The sequence below is a fragment of the Phyllobates terribilis genome, unplaced genomic scaffold (genome assembly GCF_046119375.1).
Source record: "Phyllobates terribilis strain yellow unplaced genomic scaffold, ASM4611937v1 Scaffold_1__5_contigs__length_1240528914, whole genome shotgun sequence".
NCBI lineage: Eukaryota > Metazoa > Chordata > Amphibia > Anura > Dendrobatidae > Phyllobates > Phyllobates terribilis.
The window spans coordinates 1232942809-1232955179 of NW_027362761.1; the positions used below are offsets into that span (position 1 = coordinate 1232942809).

A 12371-nucleotide genomic window follows, 5' to 3' on the forward strand; every position below is an offset into this window, starting at 1 on the left:
GTCCTCTGAGCACTTACAGCCTGAGCCCCCTCTGTCCTCTCTGACCACTTACAGCCTGAGCCCCCTCCTCCCTCTCTGACCACTTACAGCCTGAGCCCCCTCTGTCCTCTCTGACCACTTACAGCCTGAGCCCCCTCTGTCCTCTCTGACCACTTACAGCCTGAGCCCCCTCTGTCCTCTCTGACCACTTACAGCCTGAGCCCCCTCCTCCCTCTCTGACCACTTACAGCCTGAGCCCCCTCTGTCCTCTCTGACCACTTACAGCCTGAGCCCCCTCTGTCCTCTCTGACCACTTACAGCCTGAGCCCCCTCCTCCCTCTCTGACCACTTACAGCCTGAGCCCCCTCCTCACTCTGACAGCGACCATTTACAGGGGTCACTCAGGGGTTTCTGGAAACACTGGAGTATCAGGAATGGTGGGGTCAGACCTATAAAATGTGCTAGGAAAAGGGCTGGAAGATGTCACTGACTGAGGCATGGATGTGTGTCACTGGCCAGGGACCCCTAATCTGTGGTCAGGAGGGGCGGCTGTGTGGCCAGGGGGCTGGTAGTCATTGACCATGGGGTGCCAGTCTGTGGCCAGGGGGGCCTGCGTGTGGCACCATGCACACTTCTCTGACACCTGCTGTGCTTTCTTACAGGACACAGACATCCAGAAGCGCATCGACCATGAGGTCCGGATCCGTGAGGGAGCGGTGAAGCTTCTGGGAGCCTGTACTCAGAAAGAACAAGCGCTGGAGGCAGCCAAGAGTCTGCTGGTCTGTAACAGCCGCATCATGACCTACCTGTCCGAGCTGCAGCACCGCAAGGAGGAGCAGGTCCTCCAGCACAGCGCACGCAGGTACGGGAGGCCCCATACGGGTGACCTCCACTCCTCACTATTATATCTGGAGGCCGAGCCAACAGTGAAGTATATACTGAAAGTGTTGGCACCCTTGAAATTGTTCCAGAAAATGATTCCAATTCCACACGTTTTGTTACCCAGGTTTATTTTCTTTCTGCGTTTTGGAACAGCACAAAAAAATTGGACATAATTTCGCACACAACCCCAAAAATGGTCCGGACAAAATTGTTCACACTCTCAACTTTAATATTTGGTTGCACGCCCTCGGGAATAAATAACTGTAATCAATCGTTTCCTATAACCTGAGCAAGCTTCTTACACCTCTCAGCTTGGATCTTGGACAACTCTTCCTACAAACTGCTGATCTCTAGATCTAAGATCTCTCCACACCAGAAGCAGACACTGACAGCTCGGGGCCCCTGTGCAAGAAATGTGTTTTGGGTCCCCTTCCTTTTATGCAACCAAGCTATAAATATATATATTTATCTATTACATAGTCTCCTCTCATTATGTATATTGCCATCCCTTATTACATAGTGTCCTGTTATGTACAGCACCGTCCCTTATTACATAGTGTCCTCTCTTGTTATGTACAGCACCGTCCCTTATTACATAGCGCCCTCTCTTGTTATGTACAGTACTATCCCTTATAACATAGTGCCCTCTATTGTTATGTACAGTACTATCCCTTATAACGTAGTGCCCTCTATTGTTATGTACAGCACTGTCGCTTATTACATAGTGCCCTCTCTTGTTATTTACAGCACCGTCCCTTATTACATAGTGTCCTCTCTTGTTATGTACAGCACCGTCCCTTATTACATAGCGCCCTCTCTTGTTATGTACAGTACTATCCCTTATAACATAGTGCCCTCTATTGTTATGTACAGCACTGTCGCTTATTACATAGTGCCCTCTCTTGTTATTTACAGCACCGTCCCTTATTACATAGTGCCCTCTCTTGTTATATACAGCACCGTCCCTTATTACATAGGGTCCTCTCGTGTTATGTACAGCACCGTCTCTTATTACATAGTGCCCTCTCTTGATATATACAGCACCATCCCTTATTACACGGTGTCCTCTCGTGTTATGTACAGCACATCCCTTATTACATAGCGCCCTCTCTTGTTACATACAGCACCATCACTTATTTCATAGCGCCCTCTCTTGTTATGTACAGCGCCGTCACTTATTTCATAGCGTCTTCTCTTGTTATGTACAGCGCCGTCCCTTACGTATCAGATTCTCGTTTTTTAGGTATTTATAGCGCCTTGTTCTTTATTACATACCATCCTCTCTTGTTAGATATAAACTAAAATGACGGCTGATGGAGCATGGAAAGCTTCTTTTCTGATGGAGGAGCTGAACGACTGGTCATCTGGTCAGATGCTGCCCCATCAGCAGTTAGTCCACTCTTGTTAGATATACAATATGTACAGTGGCTTGCGAAAGTATTCAACCCGCTTTACAATTTTTAGTTTGCTACCTAAAAATTCGGAATTTCACAGTTTGTTTTTTTTGATGGTTTATGTAGAGAACATGCCGACAGCTGTGAACATTTGGTTTTCTTTTCATTGTGGAGAAAACAACAAATAGGACAAAATAACTGAAAACTTCAATGTGCATAACTATTCACCCCCCTAAAGTCAGTACTTTGTAGAGCCTCATTTGGCAGCAATTACAGCTGCAGTCACTTTGGATAAGTCTCTATGAGCTTTCCACATTTGGCCACTGGGATTTTTGCAGATTCCTCAAGGCAAAACTGCTCCAGCTCCTTCACGTTAGATGTTTCCTCTGGTGATCAGCGATCTTCAAGTCTGACCACAGATTCTCCATTGGATTAAGGTCTGGGCTTTGATTCGGCCACTTCAGAACATTTACATGTTTCCCCTTAAACCACTCCAGTGTTGCTTTAGCAGTATGCTTGGGGTCATTGTGTTGTTGGAAGGTGAACCTCCGTCCCAGTCTCAAATCGCTGATAGACTGAAAAAGGTTTTGCTTAAGAATATCCCTGTATTTCACACCATCCATTTTCCCTGTCCCTGCTGCCAAAAATATCCCACAGCATGATGCTGCCACCACCATGTTTCACGGTGGGGATGGTGTTCTTGGGGTGATGAGCTCTGTTAGTTTGGTTCCAGACATAGCGTTTACCTTGGTGGCCAAAAAGTTCAATTTTGGTCTCATCTGACTACAGCACCTTCCTCCATACATTTAGGGAGTTTGTGTACCCAAAGAAGAAAAATCAAACTTGTGGTCAAAGTAAAGGTCAAAACCAAAGTGATTAATTTAAAAACCTTTTATTGACAACCAATGGTTATTGGGTGGCACTGTGCAGAAACTGGTGCACACACAGTAGTAAAAACAACAATGCTAAAAATGTATATATCTCAAAATAGCAATCATAACCTGGAGCAACTAGAATACAGTCATGAAGACAGGATGGAAAAAGCCGTTTAGGAGAGACCATGTGATAAAGTAACCAGGAAGGAAAAGAGTAAAGGCTCCTATAAAATTAGTATAAGGTAATACTGTCACAATCCACTAGATGGAGGAGTGGCCCAACAATGGTAAGCCGCGTCAAATTACGAGATAAACTAAATGAAAAAAACTTTCATGAGGATTTAGAAAACGAGAGAATGCTCTAGAGACTACAGCATAGTGTCAAAATAGGACCAATGTGCAATGTAATATATGATGTGGGCATATAGGCATAAGATAATAGTTAGTGGGGTTTGATAAATCGCAAACAATAGCAAGACAGCACTCCTATACAAGTGTGTGTTGTACAACAGCAAAGTAGCCATATAGGAAAGAACACAAAATTCATGGTAAGTGAACCAAGATAGTAAACCAAAATCTAGCCTGTAAGTAGATGGTACCAAGAATTGCCTGCATAGAGGAAAGGCAAAAGGAGGTATAATACCTGGTAGTACGGAAGACTGAGTGTGGCGCCCACCCCAACGCGCGTTTTGGATTATCCTTCTTCAGTGGCTGGCGTCAGACTGGAATCCTGGGCATAAAATGACAGCTGCAGCCAATGGGAGGAGATCGGATCGAATGACGCATCCACCGCCAGGAGGAACCCAGAAGCCGGCCAGTCCCCACGGCATGTGACCCTCGATGTCAGGACACACAGACCATGTGACCTGACATCACATGACACATAGAGATACAGGGGGCCGACCCGGCTAACGTGACATAGGTGTCACATGCCTACAAGTCCCACAACTTAATATCGACAAGGAAAAACCTACTGCAAATAAGTAAAAAGTAATAGATAAAAAGTAATAATGATTAAAAGTGAATAAGAGTATTCTCCTCCCCTCTTTTTCCCTTTTTCCTCTCTTCTCCCGTCCCTCCTTTACCGCAACTTTTTGTTTTCATTTTCCCTTCTCCTTCTTACTGTATATATATTGATTGGGCATATACATTGCTATTTGTTGCAGTATTCTCCTCCCCTCTTTTTCCCCCCTTCCCCTTCTTATTGTATATACTGTATATATATTGATTGGGCATATACATTGCTATTTGTTGCAGTATTCTCCTCCCCTCTTTTTCCTCCCTTCCCCTTCTTATTGTATATACTGTATATATATTGATTGGGCATATACATTGCTATTTGTTGCAGTATTCTCCTCCCCCCTTTTTCCTCCCTTCTCCTTCTTATTGTATATACTGTATATATATTGATTGGGCATATACATTGCTATTTGTTGCAGTATTCTCCTCCCCTCTTTTTCCTCCCTTCCCCTTCTTATTGTATATACTGTATATATATTGATTGGGCATATACATTGCTATTTGTTGCAGTATTCTCCTCCCCCCTTTTTCCTCCCTTCCCCTTCTTATTGTATATACTGTATATATATTGATTGGGCATATACATTGCTATTTGTTGCAGTATTCTCCTCCCCCCTTTTTCCTCCCTTCCCCTTCTTATTGTATATACTGTATATATATTGATTGGGCATATACATTGCTATTTGTTGCAGTATTCTCCTCCCCCCTTTTTCCTCCCTTCCCCTTCTTATTGTATATACTGTATATATATTGATTGGGCATATACATTGCTATTTGTTGCAGTATTCTCCTCCCCTCTTTTTCCTCCCTTCCCCTTCTTATTGTATATACTGTATATATATTGATTGGGCATATACATTGCTATTTGTTGCAGTATTCTCCTCCCCTCTTTTTCCTCCCTTCTCCTTCTTATTGTATATACTGTATATATATTGATTGGGCATATACATTGCTATTTGTTGCAGTATTCTCCTCCCCTCTTTTTCCTCCCTTCCCCTTCTTATTGTATATACTGTATATATATTGATTGGGCATATACATTGCTATTTGTTGCAGTATTCTCCTCCCCCCTTTTTCCTCCCTTCCCCTTCTTATTGTATATACTGTATATATATTGATTGGGCATATACATTGCTATTTGTTGCAGTATTCTCCTCCCCTCTTTTTCCTCCCTTCTCCTTCTTATTGTATATACTGTATATATATTGATTGGGCATATACATTGCTATTTGTTGCAGTATTTTCCGGATTCGTTCCTATTCTGTCTATCTGATGCCCTTTCAGATATCTTTGTTGCTCTACTACGTGTATTTTATACGCATTGACTTATGCTTATGTTGATTGAATTAACTCGCCAAGCTACGCTTTGTAGGTATACATTTAATATTCTTATTCACTTTTAATCATTATTACTTTTTATCCATTATCTTCTACTTATTTACAGTAGGTTTTTCCTTGTCGGTATTAATTATTCATCCAGTTTACCTAGTTGTTTGTCGCCCCCCCCTCTTTTTCTTCCACCGGCTTCTGCTCACCACCATTTAGCACTTTTATTTCCACCTCTCGTTTTTACACTACGTACCCATTTTGCCTTAATACGTATCACAAGATTTTTTTGCTTATACACATTCTGCCTCTATGCCGGTGAATTCACCCCATACTCGCCTTTGCCGCCTATGTGATGTTGCGGGACTTGTATGCAGGTACCACCTATGTCCTGTTTGCCGGGCCAGCCCCTGTATCTCTATCTGTCACGTGATGTCGGGTCACATGGTCCATGTGTCCTGACATCGTGGGTCACATGACGCAGGGACTGGCTGGCTTCCGGGTTCCTCCTGGCGGTGGATGCGTCATTCGGTCTGATGTCCTCCCATTGGCTTCAGCTGTCTTTTTATGACCACTCTTCCAGTGTGACGACACCCCCGGACGAAGGTCAATCCGAAACGCGCGTTGAGGTGGGCGCCACACTCAGTCTTCCTGACTATCAGGTATTCTACCTCCTTTTGGCTTTCCTCCATACAGGCTGTTCTTGGTACTATCTACTTGCAGGCTATATTTTGGTTTACTATCTTGGTTCACTCACTGTAAAGATCTGAGGTTGTGGGCTGTAAGTAATCACCTAGGCAGGTTAACGATGCAACAATATTTTATTGATCACAGCCATGGTAATAAAGCAATTCCAGGTAAATGGCCAAAATACAGTTCTCTCAGTCCTCAAGTTCCCAATCTGGGTTCAGTAGTTCCACTGGCTTTGTATCAGGCCATACTCACTGTCTCCCAACTTTTGGTTGGCCAACAGATTTCGTATCTCCAGCCAGTACAGTCCATGGTCCTCTAGAGGGCTGATAAAACGATGAAAGCACAGGTATCCAGTAGCTGCAGTCCTTTTAAGAAAGTGTAAATCCAAACGACATAATCCATAATGGTAACATGTTTATCCATTCATCCTTCCAAGTCCACGGTCTCCATCCTCTTCCTTCAATCCTTCCACACAACTTTTTCTAAAACATGTCTCTTCTTTTTCCCACTGGGATCAGTCCCCTCCCAGGTCAGAAGTCATCATGCCCCCCCCCCTTAAACATTCACTGTTAGCTAAAACAATGAAGAATATTCTAGAAGCCTTCATCTGAGACTGCATGTAAGACCCCTGTGGTGACAGCTCCACTTTGTCTACAATCTACACACACAATGAGATTATTGGCTGTTGGAACAATGGTTAGATACTCCTGAGATACAGATATCCTGAGATACTGATTAGTGGAATGCTGGACATTTTACAAGTGAATCTAGTGCACATACTGACAAGCTAGCAGAACTATATAAAACATAACAAGTAATTCACTAATAACACACAATAATAATATTGAAAAAAATGGTGGTCGATTGCTGGAAAAGTATCATAGTCTTTAGTAAGTGGGCAGCTCCTCACACTCCTATATGGCTGCTTTACTGTTATACAATGCACACTTGTATAGGAGTGCTGTCTTGCTATTGTTTGCGATTTATCAAACACCACTAACTATTATGTTATGCCTATAGTGGGAAAAATAAGTATTTAATACACTGCCAATTTTGCAAGTTTTTCCACCTACAAACAATGGAGAGTGTGACGACACAGCTACTAATCTTAACTAACCCAGACAAATCATATTCCAAAAATATTTACACACAGGTTGTAATGAAACAAAATAGGTAAAAAGCCAAGGGAGTCAATACTTTTGCAAGCCACTGTAATAAAGAGAGGGCGCTGTGACTAATAAAAATGATGAGAATACTCTATGTAAGGGATGGTGCTATATATATATACACACAATAAATACTATGCAATAATGGGACAGCTGTGTACATAACAACAGAGGACGCTACATAATAAGGGACCACCCCACACATAACTAGAGAGGATGATATGTAATAAGGGATGCCCCTACCAGTAATCAGGGCCGGCGTCAGCACCCGGCGCACCCGGGCAAATGCCGGGGCCCTGAGCAGGCAGAGGGGCCCACTGGCGGTCGCGCACCCCGCTGGGCTATGGGCGGAGGAGAGCGGTGTCAGCGCCCGCCCTTCTCCGCCGCTTGCTCAGGGCCCCGGCAGCCCGATACTTACCTCTCCCCGTGCCTCCGCAGATCAGCTGTCTTCCTGTTCTGCGCTCCCTGTGACGTCTCAGGTCAGAGGGCACGGTGACGTCTTTACACCGCGCCCTCCCCTGAGCCATCACAGGGAGCTCTGAGCGGGAAGACGCCGACAACGCTGGAGTTCGGAGCCGAGCAGCGAGCGGCGGGCAGCAGGCAGCGGGCAGCAGGTAGCAGGTGAGGAGAAGGGAGGTGAGTATTTGATTTTTTTTTTTTTTTAATGTATGGAGGCATGGGGCAGTATAAGGTGGGGACCAGCCTGCATGGGGCATTATAAGGTGGGGAACAGCCTGCACGGGGCATTATAAAGAGAGGGGGGGCATCCTGCATGGGGCATTATAAAGAGGAGGGGTGACAGCCTGCATGGGGCATTATAAGGTGGGGAACAGCCTGCACGGGGCATTATAAAGAGAGGGGGGGACATCCTGCATGGGGCATTATAAAGAGGAGGGGTGACAGCCTGCATGGGGCAGTATAAAGAGGAGGGGTGACAGCCTGCATGGGGCATTATAAAGAGGAGGGGTGACAGCCTGCATGGGGCATTATAAAGAGGAGGGGTGACAGCCTGCATGGGGCATTATAAGGTGGGGAACAGCCTGCATGGGGCATTATAAAGAGGGGGGGATTCCTGCTTGGGGCATTATAATGAGGAGGGGTGACAGCCTGCATGGGGCATTATAAGGTGGGGACCAGCCTGCATGGGGCATTATAAGGTGGGGAACAGCCTGCACGGGGCATTATAAAGAGAGGGGGGGACATCCTGCATGGGGCATTATAAAGAGGAGGGGTGACAGCCTGCATGGGGCAGTATAAAGAGGAGGGGTGACAGCCTGCATGGGGCATTATAAAGAGGAGGGGTGACAGCCTGCATGGGGCAGTATAAAGAGGAGGGGTGACAGCCTGCATGGGGCATTATAAGGTGGGGAACAGCCTGCATGGGGCATTATAAGGTGGGGAACAGCCTGCACGGGGCATTATAAAGAGAGGGGGGGACATCCTGCATGGGGCATTATAAAGAGGAGGGGTGACAGCCTGTATGGGGCAGTATAAAGAGGAGGGGTGACAGCCTGCATGGAGCATTATAAAGAGGAGGGGTGACAGCCTGCATGGAGCATTATAAAGAGGAGGGGTGACAGCCTGCATGGGGCATTATAAAGAGGGGGGGCAGCCTGTATGGGGCATTATGTGGGGGGTAACAGCCTGCATGGAGCATTAAAAGGGGGGGGCCTGTATGGGGCATTATGTGGGGGGGAACAGCCTGCATGGAGCATTATAAGGGGGGGGGGCAGCCTGTATGGGGCATTATGTGGGGGGTAACAGCCTGCATGGAGCATTATAAGGGGGGGGCAGCCTGTATGGGGCATTATGTGGGGGGTAACAGCCTGCATGGAGCATTAAAAGGGGGGGGCCTGTATGGGGCATTATGTGGGGGGGAACAGCCTGCATGGAGCATTATAAGGGGGGGGGGGCAGCCTGTATGGGGCATTATGTGGGGGGTAACAGCCTGCATGGAGCATTATAAGGGGGGGGCAGCCTGTATGGGGCATTATGTGGGGGGTAACAGCCTGCATGGAGCATTAAAAGGGAGGGACCTGTATGGGGCATTATGTGGGGGGTAACAGCCTGCATGGAGCATTATAAGGGGGGGACAGCCTGTATGGGGCATTATGTGGGGGGTAACAGCCTGCATGCAGCATTATATGGGGACCGGTATCCTGTATGGAGCGTTATATGGGGGCCAGTATCCTGTATGGAGCGTTATATGGGGGCCAGTATTCTGTATGGAGCCTTATATGGGGGCCAGTATTCCGTATGGAGCCTTATATGGAAGCCAGTATTCCGTATGGAGCCTTATATGGGGGCCAGTATTCCGTATGGAGCCTTATATGGGGGCCAGTATTCCGTATGGAGCCTTATATGGGGGCCAGTATTCCGTATGGAGCCTTATATGGGGGCCAGTATTCCATATGGAGCCTTATATAGGGGCCAGTATTCCATATGGGGCCTTATATGGGGGCCAGTATTCCGTATGGAGCCTTATATGGGGGCCAGTATTCCGTATGGAGCCTTATATGGGGGCCAGTATTCCGCATGGAGCCTTATATGGGGGTCAGTATTCCGCATGGAGCCTTATATGGGGGTCAGTATTCCGCATGGAGCCTTATATGGGGGTCAGTATTCCGCATGGAGCCTTATATGGGGGTCAGTATTCCGCATGGAGCCTTATATGGGGGTCAGTATTCCGCATGGAGCCTTATATGGGGGTCAGTATTCCGTATGGGGCCTTATATGGGGGCCAGTATTCTGTATGGGGTCTTATATGGGGGCCAGTATTCCGTATGGGGTCTTATATGGGGGCCAGTATTCCGTATGGGGTCTTATATGGGGGCCAGTATTCCGTATGGGGCCTTATATGGGGGCCAGTATTCCGTATGGGGCCTTATATGGGGGCCAGTATTCCGTATGGGGTCTTATATGGGGGCCAGTATTCCGTATGGGGTCTTATATGGGGGCCAGTATTCCGTATGGGGCCTTATATGGGGGCAAGTATTCCGTATGGGGCCTTATATGGGGGCCAGTATTCCGTATGAAGCGTTATATGGGGGCCAGTATTCCGTATGGGCGTTATATGGGGACCAGTATTCCGTATGGAGCCTTATATGGGGGCCACTATTCTGTGTGGAGCGATTCACCGGTTTCTGAGCTATTGTGGAATTTACAATAGATATCACTCATGAAGTGACATCTTTGCATTGTACTATATATATATATATATATATTTCTCTGTGGTATCTGTGCATCATGAATCGTGGTATGTGTTAAAGGGGCCACTGAGACTCTTTCGCCCGGGGCCCAGAAAAACCTGGAGCCGGCCCTGCCAGTAATAATGTCCCTCATACTGAGCCCCTACCTGGGATAATGTTTCCCAACCTGGCCTCCTTCCTGGTATAATATGTGTGTGTATATATATATGTATATATATATATATATATATATATATATATATATATATATATCAGGATAGGGCACATTATACCAGGATGGGGCACATTATACACGCTGGGGACATATTATATGTCCCCCATTCTGGTATATACCTGGATGAAGCACATATATACCTGGATGGGTGACATTATATATATATATATATATACAGTACAGACCAAAAGTTTGGACACACCTTCTCATTTAAAGATTTTTCTGTATTTGCTTGACTATGAAAATTGTACATTCACACTGAAGGCATCAAAACTATGAATTACCACATGTGGAATTATATACTTAACAAAAAAGTGTGAAACAACTGAAAATATGTCTTATATTCTAGGTTCTTCACAGTAGCCACCTTTTGCTTTGATGACTGCTTTGCACACTCTTGGCATTCTCTTGATGAGCTTCAAGAGGTAGTCACCGGAAATGGTCTTCCAACAATCTTGAAGGAGTTCCCAGAGATGCTTAGCACTTGTTGGCCCTTTTGCCTTCACTCTGCGGTCCAGCTCACCCCAAACCATCTCGATTGGGTTCAGGTCTGGTGACTGTGGAGGCCACGTCATCTATAGTAGCCCCCCATCACTCTCCTTCTTGGTCACATAACCCTTACACAGCCTGGAAGAGTGTTTGGGGTCATTGTCCTGTTGAAAAATAAATGATGGTCCAACTAAACGAAAACCGGATGGAATAGCATGCCGCTGCAAGATGCTGTGGTAGCCATGCTGGTTCAATATGCCTTCAGTTTTGAATAAATCCCCAACAGTGTCACCAGCAAAGCCCCCCCACACCATCACACCTCCTCCTCCATGCTTCACGGTGGGAACCAGGCATGTAGAGTCCATCCGTTCACCTTTTCTGCGTCGCACAGAGACACGGTGGTTGGAACCAAAGATCTCAAATTTGGACTCATCAGAGGAAAGCACAGACTTCCACTGGTCTAATGTCCATTCCTTGTATTCTTTAGCCAAAACTTGTCTCTTCTTCTTGTTGCCTGTCCTTAGCAGTGGTTTCCTATCAGCTATTTTACCATGAAGACCTGCTGCACAAAGTCTCCTCTTAACAGTTGTTGAAGAGATGTGTCTGTTGCTAGAACTCTGTGTGGCATTGACCTGGTCTCTAATCTGAGCTGCTGTTAACCTGCGATTTCTGAGGCTGGTGACTCGGATAAACTTATCCTCAGAAGCAGAGGTGACTCTTGGTCTTCCTTTCCGGGGGCATTCCTCATGTGAGCCAGTTTCTTTGTAGCGCTTGATGGTTTTTGCAACTGCACTTGGGGACACTTTCAAAGTTTTCCCAATTTTTCGCACTGACTGACCTTCATTTCTTAAAGTAATGATGGCCACTCGTTTTTCTTTACTTAGAATTTGTATTATGGCAAGAAAAAAGCAGCTAACAGTCTATTCAGTAGGACTATCAGCTGAGTATCCATCTGACTTCTGCACAACACAACTGATGGTCCCAACCCCATTTATAAGGCAAGAAATCCCACTTATTAAACCTGACAGGGCACACCTGTGAAGTGAAGACCATTTCCGGTGACTACCTCTTGAAGGTCATCAAGAGAATGCCAAGAGTGTGCAAAGCAGTCATCAAAGCAAAAG

General features: G+C 45.9%; 1 protein-coding gene across 5 annotated transcripts in view; it reads left to right on the forward strand.

The window, feature by feature from the left end:
- RTKN (rhotekin) overlaps positions 1 to 12371 on the forward strand; it is a 125762-nt gene that overhangs the window by 60480 nt on the left and 52911 nt on the right. For all 5 annotated transcript variants that reach the window (XM_073650214.1, XM_073650195.1, XM_073650180.1 and 2 more), the window contains one exon: positions 642 to 841. In XM_073650214.1, the coding sequence (XP_073506315.1) occupies positions 642 to 841 (200 nt within the window). The remainder of the gene's footprint in view (positions 1 to 641; positions 842 to 12371) is intronic.